Genomic DNA, 24,218 nt, shown 5'->3' on the forward strand with positions numbered 1-24,218 from the left:
CGTTGGACCGACTCCATCTCCCGAACTGTTTCAACCTCTCTCTTAAAAATGTTGTCATCTAACAACCAATTCACATCAAATGCTTATTCCTAATAAGGGCATTCTTGGTCTGAACAAGACGTTTAGCTCATTCCCCAATTATGAAGAAGAAGAAGCCTGGGGGAAATGATTTTCCCCTGTAGTCAGCCTGCTTTTTGGAGCCTAGCTACGGTAAAACAGAGTAAACTTCAATCACTTCTGCTCTCTGTTGATTGTTGCTGCCTTGATGAAGCGAAGAAGAGACAGAGAGGGGATGGAAAAAGGTCCTCTATGATTTTGAGCAGTGACAGTATGGAGAAGTTGTGGAACAGGTTCAGAGGCTTACTTCTGTACTGTTACTATTTTTGTAGTCAGCAACAGATCTATTTATTCCCTCATCCCTGATGCTCTCACTGCTTCAGAAGCAGTGACATTTTCAGTAAGTCCTTCATTGCCGGTTTGAAAAGGTAGCTTGAAAATTTACCAGTCAAATGTCGAAACCTTATATTTATTTAGTTTGCTGTCAGCCTCAGGTTTTTGGGGTTTTGGTTGGGGGCATTGAAAGTTAACATCTGAAGAATTTGTATTTCTTGTGTCACTGATTTCTGTTCAATACAGCAGAAACTAAGAGTCCTCAAGAGAACGACTCTGCTTGTTAAGTATTGTAAAGGTTTAATCACATTCCTTCAACATACTACAAAGAAAATTTATTTTGAACTATTTTTTTACTCATATACATGAATAACTTGTTAATAAAATGAAAGACTGTTGTAAGGTATTTCAATTTTACACGTACCTCTTTACTATTACAGTTCTTGTCCTGAAGGTTAATTCAGCAAGTGGCATTTAAGTTTTTATGCTATATTTAATTCCTGATGCTTCTTATTGTACATGGCTTTTGTTCCTTTGGCTCTGTGAGGGCTCACCTTAGTAAGCTGCTTCTTATCCTAAAATAACTGCCTTGTAATTATGGCTTAAAGCTAGATTTCCTTTGGTTTCAACAGACAAGCCGATAGAACTGTATTTCTTGGGAAGATCCCCGTTTCTTTCTTTTTCATCATCCGTGTCTTTCTTTCTCCCAGGTTTCAAAAGAAAGGAGTTCAGGGGTAAATTGGCAATAGCCATCACAGCCAACTTCCTCAACAGGAACACCACTGCAGAAGCCAAAGTAGAAGAGATCAGCGGCGTGGCCTTCATTTTCAACCAGAAGTTCTTTCTTGACCTCAAAGAAGAGACAGGTGGGAAAGAAGGACAATCGAAGTACCTCATGAAAGAACAAAAATATTCAAAACAAGACAGAGGGAACACCTGATCAAAAGATCATTTTTACCTGACTGGGGTTGTTCAACAGAAAGTTTGTGTTTTGTTCAGTTTTTTTCTGACTGTAATCAGTGACCATGAAAGGATTTTGGGTGATGTTTCCAACCTCAACTAAGAAGTTAAAAAAGACTGATGGGGTAGAGTTCATCACTCCAAATTTACCCCACAACATATTAAATCCTTTTATTTCTTGCAGGTATCGATCTGGAGAATATCGTGTACTACAAGGACAACACACATTATTTTGTCATGACTGCCAAGAAACAAAGCCTGCTGGACAAAGGAGTTGTTATTAATGTAAGTCGTATATTTTAAGTCCAGGGATCCACTCTGTCCCCTTTAAACCCTGTCTCACTATTCACTTTCACTTTCTTAAAAGAACAAAAATTCAGTGTTGTTTATTTCTTTTTGTCTTAATAGCAAGGATCAATATCATGAACAAAATGCTACAGCACTTTAAGACACTTTTTTTCTTTTTAAGACACTTAGATGTTAATTGATTAATTGTACTTAAATTAATGTACAACATTCATGTTCAATTAATTAATTGTAATTCATTAATTGTAGTGTACTGGATTAAATTGTAAGGTATTGCCTGGGAGAAATATAGCAGCCAATAACTTCTGTAGTTTAGATTGCATACTATCCTGACAATCAGATTTATTTTTCAATTTGTTTCAAGTAACACTTCAGAGATGTGGCCAGAGCTTCAGGGGTCAAGAATTCAACAAGTTGTGTTTTTCAGTTTATCATATCAGTTATCCGTCGTTATTGAGTTAATTTTTTTCTGAATTCTTGATTTACAATGGGGCTTTTATTTCACTCTTGTGTGCAGAATTTGTACAAAGCAGATCATAAGGAAAATCATTTTGGTCTTAGAAACGCTGAACCTTTCGTCGTCTCCTGACTGCTTCTCTTCAACAGGATTACATCGACACCCAGATGCTGCTGAGCAGCGAGAATGTCAACCAGGAAGCTCTTCTGTGCTACGCCCGAGAGGCTGCTGACTTTGGCACCAACTACCAACTTCCCACGCTTGATTTTGCCATGAACCACTGCGGGCAGCCAGATGTAGCGATGTTTGACTTCACGAGCATGTACGCCTCTGAGAACGCCGCTCTGGTCAGGGAGAGATTTGGACACCAGCTGCTGGTTTCACTGGTTGGCGACAGTCTGCTCGAGGTAAGGAAGGGCATGACTGTTCAAGTAAAGTCAAGTGAGGTCAGTTTAGGTGGTGACTGCCTGGGAAAAGAAGCTGTTACACAATCTGCCACTCATGGCTCGGGATACTCAAATTCCTCTGGCCAGATGCTGTAGGAGGAAGAGTCAGTGAGACAGGAAGAGATGAGGCTCCTTAGCAATACTCGCAACTGTTGTTGAGGTTCCCATCCAGTCTGTGAGTTGCTCCACCTCCACCTGATGGTGATGATGATGATGATGATGATGATGATGATGATGATGATGATGATGATAATGTTGCCAGGAGTCACTGAGATAGCTGAATTCTTCTGCAGGGTAATGTTGACGGAGGTCTTGAAGCACACAGGGACAAGCACGACATTTAGAGAGATGCTAAAGGTGCCTTTTTTAGAAGTGTGTGTAAATTATTCCAAATGTAACAGTGAGCCCTTTGATGTGACATTACAAAGTAAAACATGACAATGAATGGAGCACTAAAAGCACTTGCTCAAATTTATGACAAGTCGGAAAAAAAGAAAAGTTCAAATTGCCTTTTTATTTTTCTCTTTTGTAACCACTGCCAGCACTTATTTATCCACATTTTCACGTTCCTCTTTTTTTCTCCTGTATATATTTATGCCTCCGAGACGGCGATAGTTATAGATGTCAGCATTACGTTTTCAGGCTGTCTATCCCGTTCTCGTGAACACAATATCTCAGGAACACCTTGAAGGAATTTCTTAAAATTTGACACAAACGTTCACTGATTGATTCTGATTCATTTGGGGGTCAAAGGTCACACACATGTCTAATAAGATAAAATGACTTAAGTGATGAAATTCTATATCCAAAAGGTCAAAGGTCAACTTCACTGTGACATCATGGTGTTCTGAAAAGACACTTTTGCGCCGTTATTTAACGCCATAACTCAGGAACAGAAGCTGAGATTGTGACCATATTTCACATTTGGTCATATACTGAATTGGTGACACTAATCTTGAGTGTCCACCTTGAAACTGTGCTGATTGCATTGATCTTCTGTGCTGCCAGGATTGAAGATGTCTGTGGAACATCCACATTTCAGAATTTGTTATCATTGTCTGCTATCAGTCAGATTTATTGGTCAAACATGTGAACACATACAAGGATTCCTTTGAAGTGTTGACTACACATATTACTGTATATGATTTGGGCAGATATGGATGTAAACTACAACTTGAGCTCGTTGGTTGAGGCATACAACCACAAGGCGGTAATTTCCGTTATATTTATCGTACATGCTTTTATTTTTTTTTTAAAGAAAATCTGCAATCTCAAAATGTGATCACCTCTCCTAACAACTCCCTGCTGCTCTACTGTTTTGTGCCACTACATACACAACAATATTTAGTGCTGCTAATTGGCTTTGAACCTAATCACCATATTTCCAGTGGTGTTTTTGATACTTTAAAGTGATAAAAGGTTGTTTAGTCTCTTCAGGTACACAACACTGACACCGTTATGTATATATGTTCATGTATTTGCTCTGTGTTCCTGTGCAGCCGTTCTGGCCGATGGGAACAGGCTGTGCCAGAGGCTTCCTGGCTGCCTTCGACACGGCATGGATGGTAAAGAGCTGGGCTCAGGGTCGGACCGTTCTGGAAGTGCTGGCAGAAAGGTACACACGTGTGTGTTTGCATATTAATTTCATTCAATGTAGCTCAGCATTGTATGTTTAAATATGTTTATTGTTTACATTGGATTGATATGACAAACAGCATGTATTTTTTGTGCTGTGGTTTTGTTTCCATAGGGAGAGTATTTACCGACTGTTACCACAGACAACAACTGAAAACATTGCCAAAAACTTTGACCAGTACACCATAGACCCCGGGACTCGATACCCCAACCTCAACTCCTCCTGTGTCAGGCCTCACCAGGTGAGAGGAAGATCTCTCATTGGCTATTGGCTTCATTTTTAACTAATATGAGCAACTTTATGAAGGTCTTGATTGTAATCCTTTTTCCTTTCCCTTCCTGTTTCAGGTGCGTCACTTGCACATCAGTGGAGAGCTCACTTCCTGCTCTCTGGAGCGTGCTGCTACCATACGACGACCTGTCAATCTCAGCAGACGAGGTAAGTGTTTAAGGACGTGACAGACTCAAAGCATGACTGCAGCTGACTCATTGACAGGGTTATGCAGAGTAGTGATCTGATTGACAGGGTTTCCTCTCCTTGGAAAGGATCCTAGTGTGAACATTGTGGCCTACCTCTCTCCTTTCACTTCCCTTTTCTCTAAGAGTAGCAGTCAGTAACAATCTGAGGTTTGTTTTTACATGTGGATTCAGTGCAGAGAGAAGACTTTGACAGAAGAACTGCTGGGATGTGAAAGAAAAGTTAAACACGCATATCTCGCTCTCCAAGTTCAACATTACTTTATTTTCCTATTTTAAAACTGACCCTGTATTTGAGCCAGAAAAAATAAAAAAAAGTGCTCACATACTTTTGAAATCTTCGTATACAGTATAATGATGAAATGTGTGAGGCAAAAAGTAAACATTTGGTCATATTTGTGACCAAATTTAATTATAGTTTAAAGTTTGAAGTCTGATTATATTTGTACTCTAGTCATTCACCAAGGGCAGCGAGTAAGTACAAGTCCAGACAGAGACATGTACATACCTCAGCACCAACCAGGACCTCACACTGTTGGCTGTTGCCTGGCTGTGACATCATATCTTCTTCAACTGAAACTTCCTAAGGGTCTACGTGATTGATTTTCCAAGATAGTTCAAAGTTATTAAATTGTTATAATGAAATTCTGCCTCTCTGTGTTTCTTTTGTAGTGTCAGAGATCAGACCAGCGAGGCTTCTGACCTGGTGCCAGAAACAGACAGAGGGCTACAGGAATGTGACAATTACAGACCTGACGTTGTCTTGGAGAAGTGGCATCGCCCTCTGTGCCCTCATCCACAGGTTCAAACCCCAGCTGATGTACGTAACACACATCCGACAATATCAGTCCCAGCCTGCAGAGCTGCCACTTCCCATTTAAAACCAATTTCAATAACTTAATCTTATCTTTACTCTATATAATGCACATGCTTTCAGATAACATTTTTTTTGTAAAATGACCTCGCCACCTTTTTTTAAAACAACTAGTTGTGAGGAATTTTTTTTTTTTTTTTTTATTTTTTATTTTTTATTTTTTTATCATTAAGGTTATATCTGAACTTAACTGAACTATATACAGACAGTTCCAATACCTGAATCAATGTGGATCCAACAAAAAATATTTTTGAGTGTTTATTTCAAAAATGATTTCCCTTTCTGTCTGTTGAACTGGAGTTGTGCAGAAAAACAACTTGTGCAGGGCAAAGAACAAAAACTGTCAGTCTGCCTTCCACAGCATGAGATTTAGCCAGAGAAACTGTAGATTAGTGCATTTACAAATCTAATTATATCTTCTCACCCTTTAATTATTGCCTTCACACCCCGGTGCATACCACTACAATTTCATGTGGTCCTGTGAGTTTCCAGGAACCACTGGTATTTCTCCTCTACCATATGCATGTCTGTCAGCAGAGCAGACAGTAGAGAGAGAGAGAGAGACACACACACAGAGAGAGAGAGAGACACAGAGAGAGAGAGAGCCTCTGCACTCACTGAATAACACCAAAGTTTGTGTGTGCTGCAGCTAGGTTACCACTCCCCTCTTTACATTACTTCGGATGGTGTCTGCACACTGTCAATGTAGATGGAGATGTCAGAGCTGGGTTTTTTCTCCTATTAGAAGTCGTTTGCTGCCAATTTCTGTTGCAATATGAAAAACGGATTATTCTACTGGATTGGAAATCGATGTAGACACATTTCTGTGTCATTGCATTGTGCTTGCACTCACGGTTCATATCAGTGTGTATATGATCTCACACTTGCTCCCTGCCAGTCACCTGACATGCAGGAATGAAAGTCTCTAATTCCTACAAATTTTACTGTCACATTCCTGTCTCTGGACATCTTAAATAGATATGTAGGTCATAGGTTACTAGAAAGTAGGCATTTTAGAAAGAAACATTTAATTTATGTAATGCAAAATGCTTGGGAGAAATATAAACCAGAAAAACACAAAATGAAATGGTCTAAAATTGGGACAGTTTGTGATCACAATAAATGCTGAAACAGGCTACAACAGTAACCACTGTATATATTTTTCCGAACTGCTTTGCCATGACATACTCAGCCGCGGTCTTTTTTTCATTACTTGCCTCCATCAGAGATTTTGACTCATTAAAAGAGGAGGACCATGCTGCAAACCTCCAGCTGGCTTTTGACATCAGTGAGCGGGAATTCGGGATTCGATCAGTCACATCTGTGAAGGAGCTGAGTGCTGAGAAGGAGCTGGATAAGACCAAGATGATCACCTACCTGTCCAACTTTTACGAGCTCTTCCGTGGAACACCTCTACCTGCATCAGGTTCTTTATTGTACTCTACTCACCTCTGCTTCCTTAGTGAAAGCCACTGCAGCCTGTTGTTAATGTGCTGTTTCTGCCCTCTTCTTTTGTTTTGGTCCTTGTCTTCTTCACTGCTGTATTTGACTGTATTGTGAACAAACAACAAAAGAAAACCTAAAATTGGAGTGACAGAGAAGGTTTTAAATTTCTTTTGCTTTGCTGTGAAAGCTTGTGTGTTGTTCCATCCTGTTAATCAAAGGAAATGGCATGAGAGGAATGTGCATCAGTATCACAGCCATGGACTGCAGCAATCTGACATTCCTGACAACATACAGCTGCCTGTCCCAACAGAAGTGCTTCTTAATGTCTGCCTACTGTATACATTGTTTTATTATTCAACATCTTCTTTAACTTATTACCTTCCTCTTTCATGCAGCTCAGTGATTCAGCTCTTGTCTTTTAGTGGAACATTCCTCTACACAAATACAGTAACGCTCTTTTTCCCAGACCGCTCATATAACTTCTATAATCTATAAAGCAATAACGCTTTGATATCGTGAGACATTTATGGCTGTGCACAGTGGAAAATATGAAAAGTCTGATTCAGTCTTGTGTTATGCTGCAGGTTCCAGAGAAGTGGATGAAAACAATGAAGATTATCCATCTGAGGAAGTCAGAAGTAATAATAATGTGCTCAATCTTGCACAGCCCAGGAAACGGGTGCCAAAGGTAACTCCCCCTTCAAGTGTTTAAATCTCATGCACTGAATACGTCAAGTTTTCGGTGTCTTTATTTCTTGCTTAAGTGTTTGAAAAAAAAACCAAACATTTTTATTGTATTTCAGTGTCAAAATACTTTTATTTGAGTAGTTTGTTTCCACTTTCAAACTTCTCTTCTTGTGACTGTTGCATATTCAGTCTTATTTCCACGCTCTGTGTTTCCAGGATGAGAAGAAGTCAGATGGTTCAGATCCCATTTACAAAAGGAGGCGAAAGTTCTGTTATCTGGAGGAGGTTTGTTAAGAAACTATTTGTAAGAGCTGTGTGGACATTTTGATATATTACTAAGTTTTTGTCCGCCTCTTTCTTTCTCTGTAGGCCACCAATCTGTCCAGTAACGGCTCCCCAGTACGAGACGGGCAGGAGCCCAAAGAAAACAAAGTGCGCTCAATGGCTTCTCAGCTGCTGGCCAAATTTGAAAGTACACCCAATTACACTGTCCGCAAATCACAGGTAAAGTACACTGTAGGTTGCATTTCATCAAATTTTGTTTATCCGTTGAATGACAATAGTTTTTATTAAGGCTGTAAGTAAACTGTTTATGCATTCATATCCATTATTTATATTTTATGTAAGATCTATTTATCGTTTACGGACTTATTCATTTACATCTTTCCTGAGTATCGATAGTTAAAATGGCCATTTGTCCTCTTTTTTACGGATCATAAAGAATGTTTTAATTGCCCCTCGTTGGAGCTGGAGCTCAGTCAGTAGTTTGTGGTTTTAATCTGACAAAACTTTCCTTTTGCTAATGCTATAAAATCTTTTCTTGTCTGTGTTGGCTATTTCTAGCATTTCATCTTTTTCTGCCTTCTCTATTTCTGTCCCTTTTTCATGAACTCATTTTTTCCTAACCCTCTGCAAAATCTCAGTCACACTATGAGAGGTCCTTGCTGCTTCATACTCTTGACCTGCCTGAGAGTCTGCCCGTCAAACTCAGGTCTCCGGTCCCACCTAAACCTCCTCCAGTGACGCAGGTAGTCTGGAGCACCACAAATTGTACAAACAGCAGCCAAAGGTGTCAGAAAAACATCTTTGAAACTAGTGACAGTCTGTAAAACTTCACATAAAATGAAAAGTAGTTTGTTGCTAATTCTTCCTGCTCTCCCAAAGCACATGTACATCATATCCTATGAATGAAACACGTACACCACCCTACTGTAAAGCCCAAACACAGTTAACCATAAACGTTTCAGTTTTTTAATATTTAAAAGGACATACTGGTGGTTTTACTGTTTCTAGTCCTGAATGGCTTTGAGCCCTAGTTTTACTCCAGAGAGCAGCTGAATGTGATGTCTTCAAGTCTCATTACGGAATAGTGAACCTCAAACACAAAACTATATTGAAATCTTAAAATATACCGTTAAACATCTATTAAACCATTGTTGTACAATTATTTTTCCGTGATGTGCATTTATTTCTAATTTCTTCCTGTTTGTCTTATCTTTTCCATTTGGGTGTAAATTAAAGTTTGTTTTATGCTTTGGTTAAAAACATAATTTCTTATTTTACATTTATGGAAAATAATAATCAAATGTATAAGTCAAGTTTTCACAGGCTCCCGTCTTACATCCCACAGAGTATTTTGTTTTGTTTTTACCCTTGTATTAAGTATATCTCAATAATATAAACTAATTTAGTTTATTATATTTATCCAGTAATCTTCAGAAATAGGATTAAATCACTCCTTCCTCATAGGTGTAGTCAAAGCATTGTAATCATGGGCTACAGTGTTGTGAAATCACACCTACAAGACAAACAAAAAGCAAATGTAAGTGTGAAAAAAACATCATTTAAATTTAGCCACACTGCCTCTCCAGTTCTTCCTGTTTGTCTTATCTTTTCCATTTGGGTGTAAATTATTTCCATTTGGGTGTAAATTATTTCAATAATATTATAAGACAAAAGCTTTAAAAGCCTTTCTTGCTCACAACTGTTACTGTGGGATGATTACATAACCCTGGAAAACATATAGCAGACAGACCCTGTGATGTATGCAGGATGGATTTCATGCTGCGCTAGCACGTCTAATGTCTGCCAAGAGGGCAGGAAATCAGTCTGAAGACTTGTGCTGTACTTTGAAAGTGGTTGGCAGCCGTGTGGAGTATTTGTAATTTGTAGTTAATGGGCTGAAACCGATAAAACCACCTGTATGGTTCTTTAAATTATTTACAGTCGTGATGAAAAAGGCTTTATTGCTCGGTGAGGAGCTCACGTGTGTTGTTATCCATTTCAGTTTGAAGTGAGTATCAGAAAAGCAGCAGAACAGTTAGTCCGCCTGCCGCCAGAGACTCTGCCCAAACCCCAGCTCCAGCCTCAGTCCCAGCATCCATTTTCTGTAGTGAAGCTCAGACATGTTGATCAAACACATGCCGAGATGAAGGCCCAGCTTCAGCCTGAGAGCGCAGACCCCCCTGCTTCTCCTCCCTCCTGCCACTCAGCAGTCCGTTTCATGTCAAGAATCCTCCATCGCCTCAGGGAGGTGGATGAACACATCTCTGAGGTGAACGGTGTCTCCTCCTTTGTGTCTTTAACTTCTGTTTTCTGGCTGTTTTCCTCTCTGCCCTCTTTTTAAACCATTGTGATTGTTGCATGTTCTGTTCCCTAAAAAGGCCCCAGAGTGAATGTTGATTCTTTTATATAGTTTGTCCTGATTATACATGTAGGCTTGTGTAATGTGCAGTCAGATGGTGAAGTCAGCCCCTAATTATCCAGCCTGACAAAAATGGCAAGAGCAGGCCTACAGACCTGGCACGAGCTGAGGCAGACACACAGGCAGATTATTGGCCGGTCTGAGGCCTTGTGGGACAGGTTGGCCAGGACCGGGCTGCAGCCACAGGATTACCTCTGTAAATAAATTGTTTTGATTATTCAGATTTTACAAGCTCATGCCTGCACCGGCTCAGATCAGCACAGCAGAATTGTTTCACCCAGAAGTTTGTAATGAGTGAGCTATTTTAGTTTCCAATACAGTTTTTTGGAGAATGTTCTTAAAATACAGATGACAGATAAATGCATCACTGTTTTAAGCAGCGCCTTAATGGACTGCTTTAGCTTTGTTATTAGCCTTCTATATGCACGTTGGTTAGTTTTAAATCGTGACTGCTGTTCCACTTTGTCAGTGCAGCTTGTCTCCGTGTGCCATTGTTCTGATAAATTCAACTTCTTCCCCTCACATATATTTTTGTACAGATGTCGCTGGAACATTTGTAACACTTCATCTGTGTCAGCTTTGAGCTCTGTGTTGACTGCCATAGCTTTTATATAGCTGATACAGTGCTGCTAACTGGCTGGCATATTTATATATATATATATATATATATATATATATATATATATATATATATATATATATATATATATATATATATATATATATTAGTCTTAGTCTTTATGCTAAACTAAGCTAATATATATATATATATAATCTCTTTCCTTTGTTTAATCTATATGACTTTGTGGCTTTAGAGAGACAATAGACCTTGGACAGAATTGGACAAGCTGTTTCTCCCTTCTTCCACTCTTTATGCCGAGCTTGGTTCCATACTAAAGATACAGACATTGTGGTGTCATTGACATTTCAACTCTCCTAATTCTCAAATAACAAAGACAATAAGTAAACTTTTCCTCTAACCTTCCTGCTGCGCTCGGGTCTTTCGTGACCCGTTATCACAGCCATTTTGATGCAACGAAAGACTCGAGTACAGCAGGAAGGTTAAGTGATTATTTTCATTATTTTGCCCACTTCGTATTATCAGTGTTTAGAAAATCCAACTTTGTGCAGCATTATTTTGAAATGATCTGAAGTTCACCGATTATCCTTTAATGTGCTTTAAAATCCGACCGCGACGACGTCCGTGTCTGTGATTTCTCTGCCAGGACCATGTGGCTGTTTTCCGTTCCAGTACAGTATGAGTAACCACATCAAGTGGGGTGTGAAATTAACATAATAAGGCAGCTTGCATTCCACACAGCGACGCTATTGTTCTCCTCTTGACAAAACACACTTAGCTGTCAAATCCTGCTTCTTATTGAGAACGTAGAATAGAAAGGCCTTTCATCCTTTAACCATGCAGTGCTTATTAAGTGGTTATTAGTCGACCTAATCATGTCTACACACAGAGAGCTTTATATTTATTAACGGGAGAATGTGTCTCACTGTACTAAGGAGGCGAGACTAATGACTTCTCTTGTGTTCCTGTATCATCCTGCAGAAAAAAGCTCAGACACAGCAGGTTAGAGAGTTTCATGCAAAGAGTATCAAGGAAAAAGCTGTTCACCTTCGCGGGCTGTTCTCAGAAGACAGTTCTGCTGTACAGAAGGTGATTATCTCCAGCTGGATGTGTGACTTGTGTGTTGCACTACTTGTGCATGTGGAAACGGGTCATGTTTAAGATCACAAGTGTTGCATGCAGTCAGTTTTCTCCCTCATCCTTTAGTTTTCTTTGGGTGCACTTCATCCTTGAAAAAGAGTGTGTGTTCATGATGCTTGTTCCAGTGGTGAAGGCTCAACATATTTTGTCCATCCCAAAGGCAACACACAGAAATCCTGTGTGTTGAGCGAGGGATTGTTCTAAAAATGCAAAAACAAGCATCTCGGCACACGGTTTGCATTGTTGTCAATCTCTCATTTTATTATGAGAGATCGATTCATCCAGAAACACAGTGCTTTGCATGAGAGCTTTGTTTGAACTGCTGTTTCTGCTCCTTGTGCTTTTAATTACCGGCGGTCCTCCCAGAGGAGAAGTGTGTGTTCTTGCGGTGGCACTTTGTGGGTTTCTCTCCTTCACCCGTCCCGAACAGCCTGCCCCAACCCAACAGCCACATGTTATATCAGGATGTACACTAGTTTCATTTAAGGGAACAGCTCCCGGTAGACAATTGTAATCTATTATTTTATGTTTGGATCAAACTCTAAATTGATGTTTTGTAGAAAGTCTTTGTCGAACAAAAGCTTTTTACCAGTCAGTGATCGTTGAAATTCATGAATGTGATGGAAATTCATTAAAGTGTCATAATGTGGTTTCAGTTAATGTGAAATGATCATTGAAAATCAATCAGAACGAAGTGTCTGACATTAGAGCTCATTTTTTATCTGCTGTCAGGACTTCACGGTTGTTGTTTTTTTGGTTTCCCAGGGCGGTTCAGTGCGAAGGGCGTTTCCCCAGTCGGGTGACAAGTGCCACTCATGCGAGAAGCGTGTTTATATGGTGGAGAGGGTTTGTGCCGAGGGCCTCTACTTCCACAGGGAGTGTTTTCGCTGTTCGACCTGCAGCTGTGCTCTGCGACAGGGAGCGCAAGCCTTCCACTCTGAAGAGGGTATGTGTGCAGCCACATATCACTTACATACTGTAGCACAAAGATCAGGATGAATTGGTTTTGCTGACATAATTCCCCCTGACTTTTGTTGTTATCTTACAGGGAAACTTTACTGCAAACTTCATTTTGATCAACGCAACAATGGGACAAACCTGCGGAGGAATTTCTCTCTACGCTCTGTGAGTATCTCGTGGGTTTATCCATCACCTTCTTACGTTAATTACTGTAAAATGTCTAACTCCGTGACCTCTGTCCCAGAACCGTTGTGGAGTTCAGGAGCGATGTGCTGTTGATGAAGAAGGCTCGCAGCCCGGCGGTACTACAGACCTGCAGAGTCAACCTGCAGCAGGTACCTTCAGGTCCTTCATAAGGAAACAGCTTAGCTGGCCCCTGAGTGTGTCTCGTGCTGTGTGTAACGTCCCCTGGCATCTGTCCCGCCGTGTGTGCAGTGCAGCACAGGCCCTCGCTGGCCACCTGAGGGACAACGCCCAGGACTATACCTTGTTGTATGAGCTACTGAGCATGAGCTTGCCCCTGCTGTTTGTTCTACAAGAGGTACTTCTGCAGATGTACACAGAGGCTGTGCCCGATGGGCCGAGCTCTTTCCAACCTGTCCTACTTTGGCTGCAGGAATATATCGGACACAGGCTCATCTAGACTCCCAGCAGACGCCTGCTGTTAATATTTAACCTCAACTTTTCCAAAAAACGCCGTTAAACATGTGGCTGAGGTGCACATTAGCTGGAATGTTCTCATCATATTATCATCTTCAAATGTGCACAAGCACCTTCTTAATGTTTACTTACCTTTTATGATGACACTGTAGGTAGATTTGCCAGTGTGTTGGATGTAATTGTGCTCCAGCCAAAGAAAAGACATTGAAAGTTGCTTATACAACTTTTTGCAGTTTACTTTTTGCAATTTACTTGGGACAGTTTGTCAGACAATGAAAGCTGCACCAAATACGTTTGCAGTGGGCTTGATGTGGAAACTGTACAGTCCTGTAAAACAAGTAGTTAAAATGCAGATAAATAAAACAGGCCTCAGTCAGTGGATTAAAGACTTTAGACTGCTGAAATGTAGAATTTAACTTTTTACAAACTGTGTTGGAAAATTGGTTCTGCATTTAAATTTTATGAACTCTGGTTTCAACTGACTGACTTGATGCACTTTATCTTTGAGAGCTGCCTCGTCGATGTAGCAGTAAACTGTCACATTGGACAAAAGCCTGGTGTCATGGAAACCGTGACTAGGCAAATCTGCTCCTGCCATGTTTTCTTTACATGTGTGCAGGTATGTGTGTTTTACACGCATGTCAAAAATTTTTTTCCTCTATCATTTTATGATCTGATCTCTGTTTACTCTCATTAACTTTTTTTTAGTTTTTTTTTTTATGGATGACACCAAAGACAAAGAATCTCTGAGATTTTGATACTATGGACTTCCCTAAATACTGTCGAGTATTTAGTTGTACTTTGCTGCCATCTACTGTTGACTCAGAAAAGAAACATGAAGGGAAAATATGAAACCCCACCCCTTCATGTTTCACCTCTGCTTGTACACCATCACAAAGAATTACATTTTAAATGTTTGAAAGGGTTTTTGGATTTACTGTAGACAGCAGAACCAGTAAGCATGTTGTGATGGTTTGAATGTATGTCACTCTCTTGCCATAATTTCAAAGCAAGTTATCAGAAGATCAACTGCAAACCTCTTTGACAAGAAGCCGCATGGTTGCTTCCTCTTCAGATACGTTATCTAATGGTGCTTGTAAAGCATTTTAGAGCTGCAGAGTATTCTGTTTAACTTTAAATATATTTGAAAATGATTTTTTTTTTTTTTAAATGTCAGGCATTTTCCTTCAGTGTTTACAGCATGTTAACATTATGTTTGTGTTTTGTTTTCTGCTGCCTAATATTACATGTTGAATTAGAGAATCTGCTGCATGTGACATGAGCTAAATGTCTTCTTTACAGTGCAGCTGGAAAACATCAGTGTTTTAAAATACCAAAGAACGGTTTTCATACATACTACCTGGTCTTGTATAACATGTAAGTCATGCATCTGTTAAGCAAGTCGCACAAACTGTAACATGGACAAAGGTGCCAGCATCAAAATACACTCTTCACTATGAATGTCAGTATTTTGTTTTGTTGTCATAAACTTTTTCTACTTTGGTGCGTCTTTATGTTCTCAGCATTTCAGGTCATGTTTCTCTTTTCCTCTCGTTCAGCTGATGGCTTTTATGAAGCGTGTGAGGCGACCGGGTGGTTCGGAGAAATGACGTTTTAAAGGTGATCACCTTCATGGTCACGTGGTTGCGTGCCATAATTGTGAGGTGGCTGCAGGTTTGATGTAAAATAACTGACACAACGTGTCTGAGATGACTGAACAACATCTTCAGTGTGAAAATAATTCAAATAATTTCCTTTTGAAGTGACACTGAATTTTGGCTAAACTAAACTCGTGACTAATGAATGGCTTCAGTGATTGTCGTTGAGCTGTTTTGGGAATGATGTACTAACGCAGCGTGGTTGTGACCTCTGCCCACACACACTATAGATAACAGTATGAAACCAAATGGGAGTTCAGTCTGATTCTACTGGTTAATAAAGATTTCTTCACATGCAAAACAAATACTGTAATAGATTTTTGCACCAAATCCAAACGTGTTTTCATAATTTCTCTGTCACCCAAAGAGTTTTTGGTTCCACTACCCTCACATGGACTTGGATAAGCGGTACCAAGGAGAACAGAACCTGTTCGCAGATTACTGCCGGACACTAAAGTGTAACAACATCCTTTTTCATGAAGAAGTAATATACACTGTCACCTAAAAAACAAGGCCTGAAAGAAATATAAAATGTTGTTTTATTGGACTTATAACTGGTAAAAAGAACAAACCCAGACTTCAAATCAGGTTTTATTCCAATATTTTTGCACTTAAGTAAAAGTGTTCCTTTATTAACATCAACTTTGCAATTTAAAATCAGCAAGAGTAATCAGCTGACTAATCAATTCTGTAACTATTAACCAAACGATCCCATCACATTGTCCATTCAGTGATTGTTAACTAGTTGTTCCTCAGCAGATGGGTGTGGCCAGTTCACATGGATGACTAGATGTTCAATTTAAACTACTGTTTTCCAGCTCAACAATGAATATTAAATCAGTAGAAATTGATTGATTCCGAGATTAAAATTCAACAGTTTTCCTGTATGTTGTTGAATTTCTGTGTCTCGTGAGCTCAAGATGCATTTTAAAAGGGAACTCGCCTCCATGTCTGTTTACAGGTTTTAGGGAGTGTGAAAAAAACTTGTCTTTTGTGGGTCCAGAGGAATAAATGACCTCCAGTGATGTCACTTTAGTCGGTATCGACTAAGTCTGAAGATGACAAATTTGATAATGGAAACGAAAAAAAGTTTGGAGTCAGAAAGAAATAAGCTCAACAGATGTCTGCAGCTCATTTCCACTGGAGGCGAGCAGCTAGAGCCACTATGTACACATCTGAACCTCTGAATGGCAGTCCAGGTGCATTATGAGAAATAGAGGCCTCAGGAGAAAGAACACATATCTGGAATAAAAAAGACAAAGTATTCTTTAAAAAAACAAAACAATGAAAACAAACCAAATCTGTTCGGTTTCCTTTCAAACTCACCTGCGTGCCTGTTGTCTTTCAGGATTAGGAAAACCGTTGGTAAACTCAACACGTTGTTGTTAAGCAACACTTCCACAATCCCTGCACAGTATTTCTTCACTGAGTGGAGAAAAAGGAAAGCAACAGACTGCTGAGCCTCTCATTAAGTTAAAAGTTGTCCATTGTGCCGACACCTGGACGTGTGCAGTGGAGACGTGAAGGTTAGAGAGGACTACATGTGGGTGGATGCACTGAAAGTGCAAAGCGCCCCTCCCTCGTCACCGTGAGCCTTTCAAACCTCCTGCTGATCCAGTGATGCTGCTCGCTGGCCGTCAGATCACACTGTGATCATACTGGTGGAAATGTAACTGTGGAAAAGAGCCACAGTTCTTTATTGGTTCAGTTACATTATCATGATGATCTGACAATAACGACCCACTTAACATTTCCAAACAAAGGTTCAATGTAGAACCTTTTAGAGAAACTTTCTAACTGTGTGCATCGACCTCGGTTACTTTATTTTGTCTTCGTGGCCTAACCCCTAAATAAGTACACATTCATGGCATTTCTCTGCTTCCTCTTCAGTAAATTGAAATGAAAAAGTGCATCTAGAAGCTGCTCAGGAATGCAAAGAGAGCTTTGAGGACTGAATCTCCATTCATTCAAAAAAATGTGCTGTTACATGATTTTACTTCTCATAAAGTCCTTGACTCAACAACAGTTTATACTTCTGCTCAAACTTCTGCTTTAAGAGTAAATAAAGAGAAACTTTAAGAGTGGCTGGTCAATTATTGATTCCGCTCTCCATTTAACTAATACTGCACTGACTTCTTGTACTCCTACTATTGATAAGATGTTATAATTATAAGCATGACTTGTCAGTCCAACACAGTAGAAGAGCCAGAGTTGTCCACGTTCACCTCATCCGCCGTGTCGAAGTGTAGCATGAAGACATGGACGTGTGTTTGGAGTGTTTTTTTGTGTGTGATGTTTAGAAGACAACAAAATTTAACGCACAACAAAACCCTTTTTGAAATCTAGTCCTTATGACACCAACAAACTGACAGAAACCTTTATAAAATAACTTCCCTCAAATCACCCCAACAAAATAAAATCCTGCTCTTTCAACAGGACTTGAATGTGAGAGGCTCATTTTACCACCATTTCATTCATGCGCATGACAATGTTTGTCACTATCGTACATAATCATTGGTATTTGGTTTATTTAATTAGATCTAAAAGCTGACTTCTTTTCTGTTTTTTTTTTAATTTTTTATAGATATGACCCAAGTCTCATCTGGTAAAACAATTACACACTGAAAACAAGTTGAACTGAGATAAACAGTGTGTTGAAAAAGTCAGTGCTCTTTTCTGTTTGTTCGCAACTTTTTTCACAAATTTAGTATTAGGTGTTACTCAAAGATCGTCCATGATGTCAAATATGTCTTTCAGTTGCTGTTTTAGCATCAGCTCAAATTAGAAACTGTAAAGAGCAGTCAACAGTGCGCTTGTCTACAGAAATATTCAGATTTCTTTTCCGGTGTTTGTCTCCTTTGGTTTTCGATATGAAGTTGACAGAGAAGAGAGACATCACTTCCCCCACTCAGGACTGAGAAGGACTAATTACTACTGAATCATTTTAAGGATGTGATTTTATTAAAAAAAAAAAAAAAAAAAAAAATACTGTTGTCTTCACTTGCTGGTTTAATGTGCTCTTGAGCAATTCCTGTATTACTTTTTTTTATTCAGTAAATGTACATGTTGTGACTTTAATATTGTGAATAATTTTAGGCTGCCTCACATTAATTGCCTTTGATTGTGAGTCACCAACAGGTGTTTTCTGGAACCTGCAAATTTACTCTCAATTCAGGAAAAGAACTTTAACCAAATGTCAAATGTTCACACCCACGATCTACAAATTAAAATATTTCCTCACAGATCAGTGGCAGTGATGAGCCTTTAATGGTTTCTATCCAGAGGTTCATGATCGCATCATTGATAAATCAATGGATATCATGAATACTCTTGGAAGTATGATGTATTTCAGTATGTGGAAACTTACCTCTGTGTCTCTTTTACACCTTGTGCAACATGAATAAAACCTCCCTAATAAAGTACATAATAAACTGGGATTTCTCGGTCTCCTCTTTAGTCTATCTTAAAAGAAAAAAAATTATCTTATGTTGTGTTGCAAACTCTTCAGGAATGCGCACAGGCCTCGAAGGGCTAAGCCTCCAGTGACTTGGAAAAAAACTGCTGAATAAAACAACAAAATACTTTTCCAAGAAATGGACCACTGAACTTAAACAAGTCCTTGACTCTAAAAAGCCTGTTAATATCAGGAGTTAAGTCTTTGCCACTGGGCCTGTTAATTAAACTTTAAAGTTTTCAAGTTGACTATTAAAGAGTAAAAAGATGAAGAGTTTCCTCATTAACAGGCAATGGAGGTCAAAGAAAATTCTACAGTTGCTGATGATATATAGTGTAATATAAAACTGCTCAGAGCAGGTTGAACCTCAATTTTGTTTAATTGTAGGACAGAGAAAGGTGTTGTCTTGTATCACTGAAACTATAGCTTATAGCTATATATGATACTGTTCTGAGAGTCTCATGAAGATGGTTTCAGGATATAGCGACAGTCAATGTTTCCGCGTGACATAATAGGGAATTTGTGCCTCTTTTGGTTTACTGCAGAGAATCTCGTTTATGAATAACGCTGGTGCTCACTGGGAGATTTTCAGATCATAACCGATTTAAAAAAATATAGGAAACCACAGGTGTAATGACACAATTTAACAGTTTTAAAAATTTTAGTCAAAAGCACGCGCATGCCATACGACTCAGTCAAGAAGCAGAACCACACGTGGTTCAGAGGGATTCCAGGGACTTGAGATCTCTCAGAACCTCTCGAGATCAAACGTGACTTCAAAGCAAAACAAACATGGCTGCTCCAATCCTGTCGGTAATTAAAATTATGTCTGTAAACCCTTTGCACCACAGGGTCATTTGGACTGAGAGATCAGACCAGCCTCGAACCTGAATTGAAAGAGGCAAATTGGACTTAAAATTGGCCCAATTATAATCTAGTGTGGGGGTCAGTCTAGCTAGGCTTGGTTTTATCATTAATATGAATGTGTATGATAGCTGATGCTCTGAGGGGAAATATTTAAAGGAATTTACCTGAGACACTTCTTTTAATTCATGTTTTTTTTTTTTTTTATTATTTGTTATATGTTATATTATTGAATCAAAACAGTTCTGCGGATGCAAAGTGTATTAATAACACCATTTACTATTTCAATTAAATCTGAGAAAGACTTTGAATAAAAATCTGGATTTTGGACTAATTTCAGACAAAATCTCCCCCGTCGAGAAGACACACAATTTTTCTGATGAAAAGAAAAATGAGGTGTTTTCAGTTCTACCAGAATAACTGCGGTGCACCGCTATTGTTTTATAAAACACAGTCCGGCAGGAGCAGAAGTGCCTGCGATGTGTGTGTGCAATCTATTTACTGACCCCTCATGACTTTTCCATTTCTCTGTTTTTTTTCCTTTTCTAATGAAATAACATTTTCCTTTAAATGAATAAAGAGACAAATAGAAAACAAGTTATACAGTAACAATGATTAGCATTCAGGCAACAGAGCAATCACAGCTTGAAATTACATTGAAATTACAGAGGCTACGAAAGTTGATGGAAAAAATAGAAAAGCTGGGACGAGACAAATCTAAAAATATAATGTCATTATTTCAGCACTTTCCCGCAAATCATCCTTTCAAACAGTCAAACACAATTCTCCAAACGAAGCAGACGCATATGTCAGTCAAAATAAACTCTTTAAACATTTACATTTCTTCTGAGGAGAAAATCATCCTCTTTACAACACAAAATTAGCATAAACCGCTGTCATTTTAGACGATTTTCCTCGTATTTTCAAGACTTCTCAATACAGCTGACTTCAGACTTCATCAGTTTACTGAGAACAAACTACTGCTGCTACAAAACATGGGAGCAAACATGGTAAAATGTGGAAACACACATAACGGTGCATCAAAGAAGAGCTGATAAATACCCTCTCTGCTTCATACTGACAAATGTAAGAAAAGGACGAATGGCAGCCAATATAATTCCCATCGGACTGTCTGTGATACATTTCAGGTCCTGCTGGACACATGCAGTGAAGCAGTCTTCAGTCTGTCCATGCTGCCGGTCAGAGAGGCTCCTCTCTGTCTGCACCGACTCCTGCTTCGGCCTGTTTGATGAGACAGAGGCAACATAGGAAATGTCTTTTTCTTAACTATCTTTAATCACAGGGCAGGAAACGTCACATGGTGTATAGTATATTGTTGCTCACTGTGTGAGAGACACCTCTAATATTACGATAAGACTGTAAATACAAAGCCAGTAGCTCAAACTTCAATCTTAATTTGAATGGATTTGCAGCATGTTTGACTCACACATTTGAACCCTTATCTACTGTTATTTGTGTTTTGAATATATTGAAAGGCACAGGGAGAAGCTTGAGGCCAAACATTCGAATGTATATCTTTGGTGTTTCAACCTCATCCACAACCAAGATGTTGTAGCATTTAAATCATTAACAGTAAGAAGAAGAATTTTCTTAAACTGGAAATCAGCAGCCTGTCATCCCACCGATTTAACGCCCAGATGATGTTTGTGTACCTTGAGAAAACAAACTTCTGCTACATACAGTATTATACCTCTTGGGGCCATATGATCTATAATTAAAACAATCTTAAGACTCTTCAAGACATTTTCTGAATAATTTTTTCATGAATTTTGAATGTATTTTTTCTCATTATTTTACCCTTTTTAAAGTATCTTTTAAATTACAACAAAACAAAAAGACTGCAAATGTAAATTCTGTTTCATAGAATTACTAGAAATGACATAACATTCATTAATGATATAGATGCAGGAAAATGTAGTAAAAGATTTTTAGATGAGCCAAAAATATTACTGAATGCATCGTTACTTCTGCTTTCACATCCAATCGGTTGATAAAATGCAGAGACAGATTGAGAACTTAGAAAGTTAAACAAACCTATGTTAGAAAAATAGAAGACAAAAGTAAGTTATATAGTTTTATTTAACTTTATCAACTGATTTGTGGTGAAAGAGTAACTATTAATGAAAACTGAACTGAACAATAGTCATTGATGGTGCAATCAGTTCTTTTGACAAACTTGTCCTGCCTTTGTTGCACTGCATCGAAACATTTGGAAATCCTTTTCTTTCTTTCTTTTTCAGTGGTGTACAGTTATTTCAAATTTCACTCCCCTTGATTTTGCATCAGTGCAAATATTCCACCAAGTATTCAGCAGTCATCTTAAATGAGAGTGTACATTTTTTCACCTGCATGTTTTATCTGAAAAAATTTGGAAGATCCTTGAACAAATCATACGTTGCCTCTTCTTAATTTCAACTTGTGCTCTTAGCATAAGGCAAACATTGGTAATTGGGTTTTTGAAACCAAATCTTGGGAGTACATGACAGCCTTCAACACAACCACAATCGTTCAAATTTTTGCTTTTATTTGAACCAAAAAAAATTCCATCAACCTGCTCAAATTGAGCCTCTGTGGCTCGTTCATTAAAGGTGAAATATGCTGCTAAATTGGATGTGATGTTTTATCTCAATTTGTCGCATCCAGGTTTTAAATAATTTTTGTGATGATTACTTCTTTATGTGTGACAGACCACAGATAGAAAGATAGATAGATAGATAGATAGATAGATAGATAGATAGATAGATAGATAGATAGATAGATAGATAGATAGATAGATAGATAGATAGATAGATAGATAGATAGATAGATAGATAGATAGATAAGACTCAATGTGTTCCCCTTCATTTTTAATTTTTGTCATAATGACAGATTTTTATAAAAGTGTATTACTGCAGTTGAAATAACTAGACTTAATATGTGCAGTCAATATTCTTTTGTATTTATGATTTCATCAAAAGGCATCTGATGTCCATCATTATCAAGATAAAGAAGTTAGGACAGAGTTAAGCTTTTATTCAATTCAGAATATTTAGATTTCTTAAATTATTTTAGGTAAACAACCACCTCTGTGTGAAAACCACATCACATCAGTGGACAAGAGCAAAGAAGTGCTTGGCTGTGAGGGTTGTCAGCTGCACAAGCTCACCTCTTCCTCTGCTGGGGAAAAAGAAGTTGAGTGCATGTCCACCAGGCCTAAAATCTGGAACTGTATCTCCCCAAACCTCTTTGTTTATGTCTGGCCTTTCTAGTTAGCCAATCAAAATGCCATTATTTGTTTTATCTTTCTACTCAGTGTTCCTGCAAAACCCTGAAACTGAACTTACATCCTGTATTCATAAGAGTAATACACCAAACGCAGTCTGCCATGGGGGAAAAAAAATAACAGAGGGCTGTTATTATCGTATGACTGTACAGTTTTATGATTCTCATGTTGTGAATTTCACCTTTAAAGATGGTTTCCCAACGTCAGATGCATCAGTCAGAAACATGGCAGAAAGCACTTGTGAATGCAAATTGTAGAGAGAGTGGTGCCATGTTTCCTTCCTCCATAACATATAACTCAGAATATGAATCCAAGTGGGTGAACATGTTCATAAAGAGAATAAATGTTAAAAAAAAAAAAAAAAAAAATCCCATAATACAGCATAAAAAAAATGTCTGTGTTTACATGATTCATTTGTATTCATATTCTGAGTTTTAAGAAGTGCTCCTTGTTGGCACAGCTAATGATCATTTTTCTGAGAATGAAACTGCAAGGATTACTGGGATTGGATTGACATTTTTGGCAAGACTAGTACTATTAGAGGGATATTGTAATTAACACTTTGGTGAGGTAATGATAAATCTGGCTGTAGAGTGAACTAATGAGTCATCAGAGAAAGGATTTAACTCACTGCTCCACCTGTTTTGGATTTTCCTGATTACTCCCCAGTTGCGTTTCATGGCTCAGGGGTTTATTTAAGGCAACATCTCTCATTCTCTTTGTTTGTCAACTTCCCTTGTCGTCAACCTAATTTCCCCCTCTGATTTCCCGCCTGTTAATTATGTTACCTGCCTGTTAGTGATGTGCCGGTATCTTGCCTCAGCCCAAACATCATCCTCCTGCCAGTCTTGGGCTGTGGCCTTCCACCAGCCGGCGTTCACTCGTCTTCAGCCATCAGATGCCCCCAAGTCTTTCTCACATTCAAGTCTTCTGCCTTGACCTCCTCTATTATATGCTGACCTTCACCTGTCAGGGGTTCATTTTGTTTCTGATAGACTGGTGCTACAGAATAAATATGTCTGAACCGGTTTGAAGCTCAAAGCACTTCTTCCAAATGACCTTGTTCCTGGCCGCGCATGAAAATGCAGATTTATAGAAACTACATTACAAGGGGAGGCAACAAGTGCAGATACAGGATCAAAGTGACAATCAGTCTTAAGGTAAAGACGGAAAGCTGAAATTAGGTCTGCAAACAATGCAGGAAACAAAATGTGGAACAGGAAATAAGCTTCCACTC

General features: G+C 38.8%; 1 protein-coding gene across 8 annotated transcripts in view; it reads left to right on the forward strand.

Annotated features, from left to right (window-relative positions):
* mical2a (microtubule associated monooxygenase, calponin and LIM domain containing 2a) overlaps positions 1-18,844 on the forward strand; it is a 33,888-nt gene extending 15,044 nt beyond the window's left edge. For 2 of the 8 annotated variants that reach the window (XM_069174053.1, XM_069174051.1), the window contains exons 6-22: positions 1,101-1,256; positions 1,535-1,635; positions 2,263-2,520; positions 4,059-4,174; positions 4,310-4,436; positions 4,543-4,633; positions 5,344-5,491; positions 6,772-6,971; positions 7,576-7,679; positions 7,895-7,963; positions 8,048-8,182; positions 8,602-8,706; positions 9,966-10,232; positions 11,944-12,051; positions 12,868-13,048; positions 13,151-13,227; positions 13,307-15,225. In XM_069174053.1, coding sequence (XP_069030154.1) covers positions 1,101-1,256; positions 1,535-1,635; positions 2,263-2,520; positions 4,059-4,174; positions 4,310-4,436; positions 4,543-4,633; positions 5,344-5,491; positions 6,772-6,971; positions 7,576-7,679; positions 7,895-7,963; positions 8,048-8,182; positions 8,602-8,706; positions 9,966-10,232; positions 11,944-12,051; positions 12,868-13,048; positions 13,151-13,227; positions 13,307-13,705 — 2,642 coding nt within the window. In that variant the 3' untranslated portion in view covers positions 13,706-15,225. The other 6 variants (XR_011179513.1, XM_069174054.1, XM_069174056.1 and 3 more) reach the window with 6 other exon arrangements.
* Positions 18,845-24,218: the final 5,374 nt, after the last annotated feature.

This window comes from Embiotoca jacksoni, unplaced genomic scaffold, assembly GCF_022577435.1.
Source record: "Embiotoca jacksoni isolate LCO1_2020_lvr unplaced genomic scaffold, fEmbJac1.0.p SCAF_6, whole genome shotgun sequence".
In the NCBI taxonomy this organism is placed as follows: domain Eukaryota; kingdom Metazoa; phylum Chordata; class Actinopteri; family Embiotocidae; genus Embiotoca; species Embiotoca jacksoni.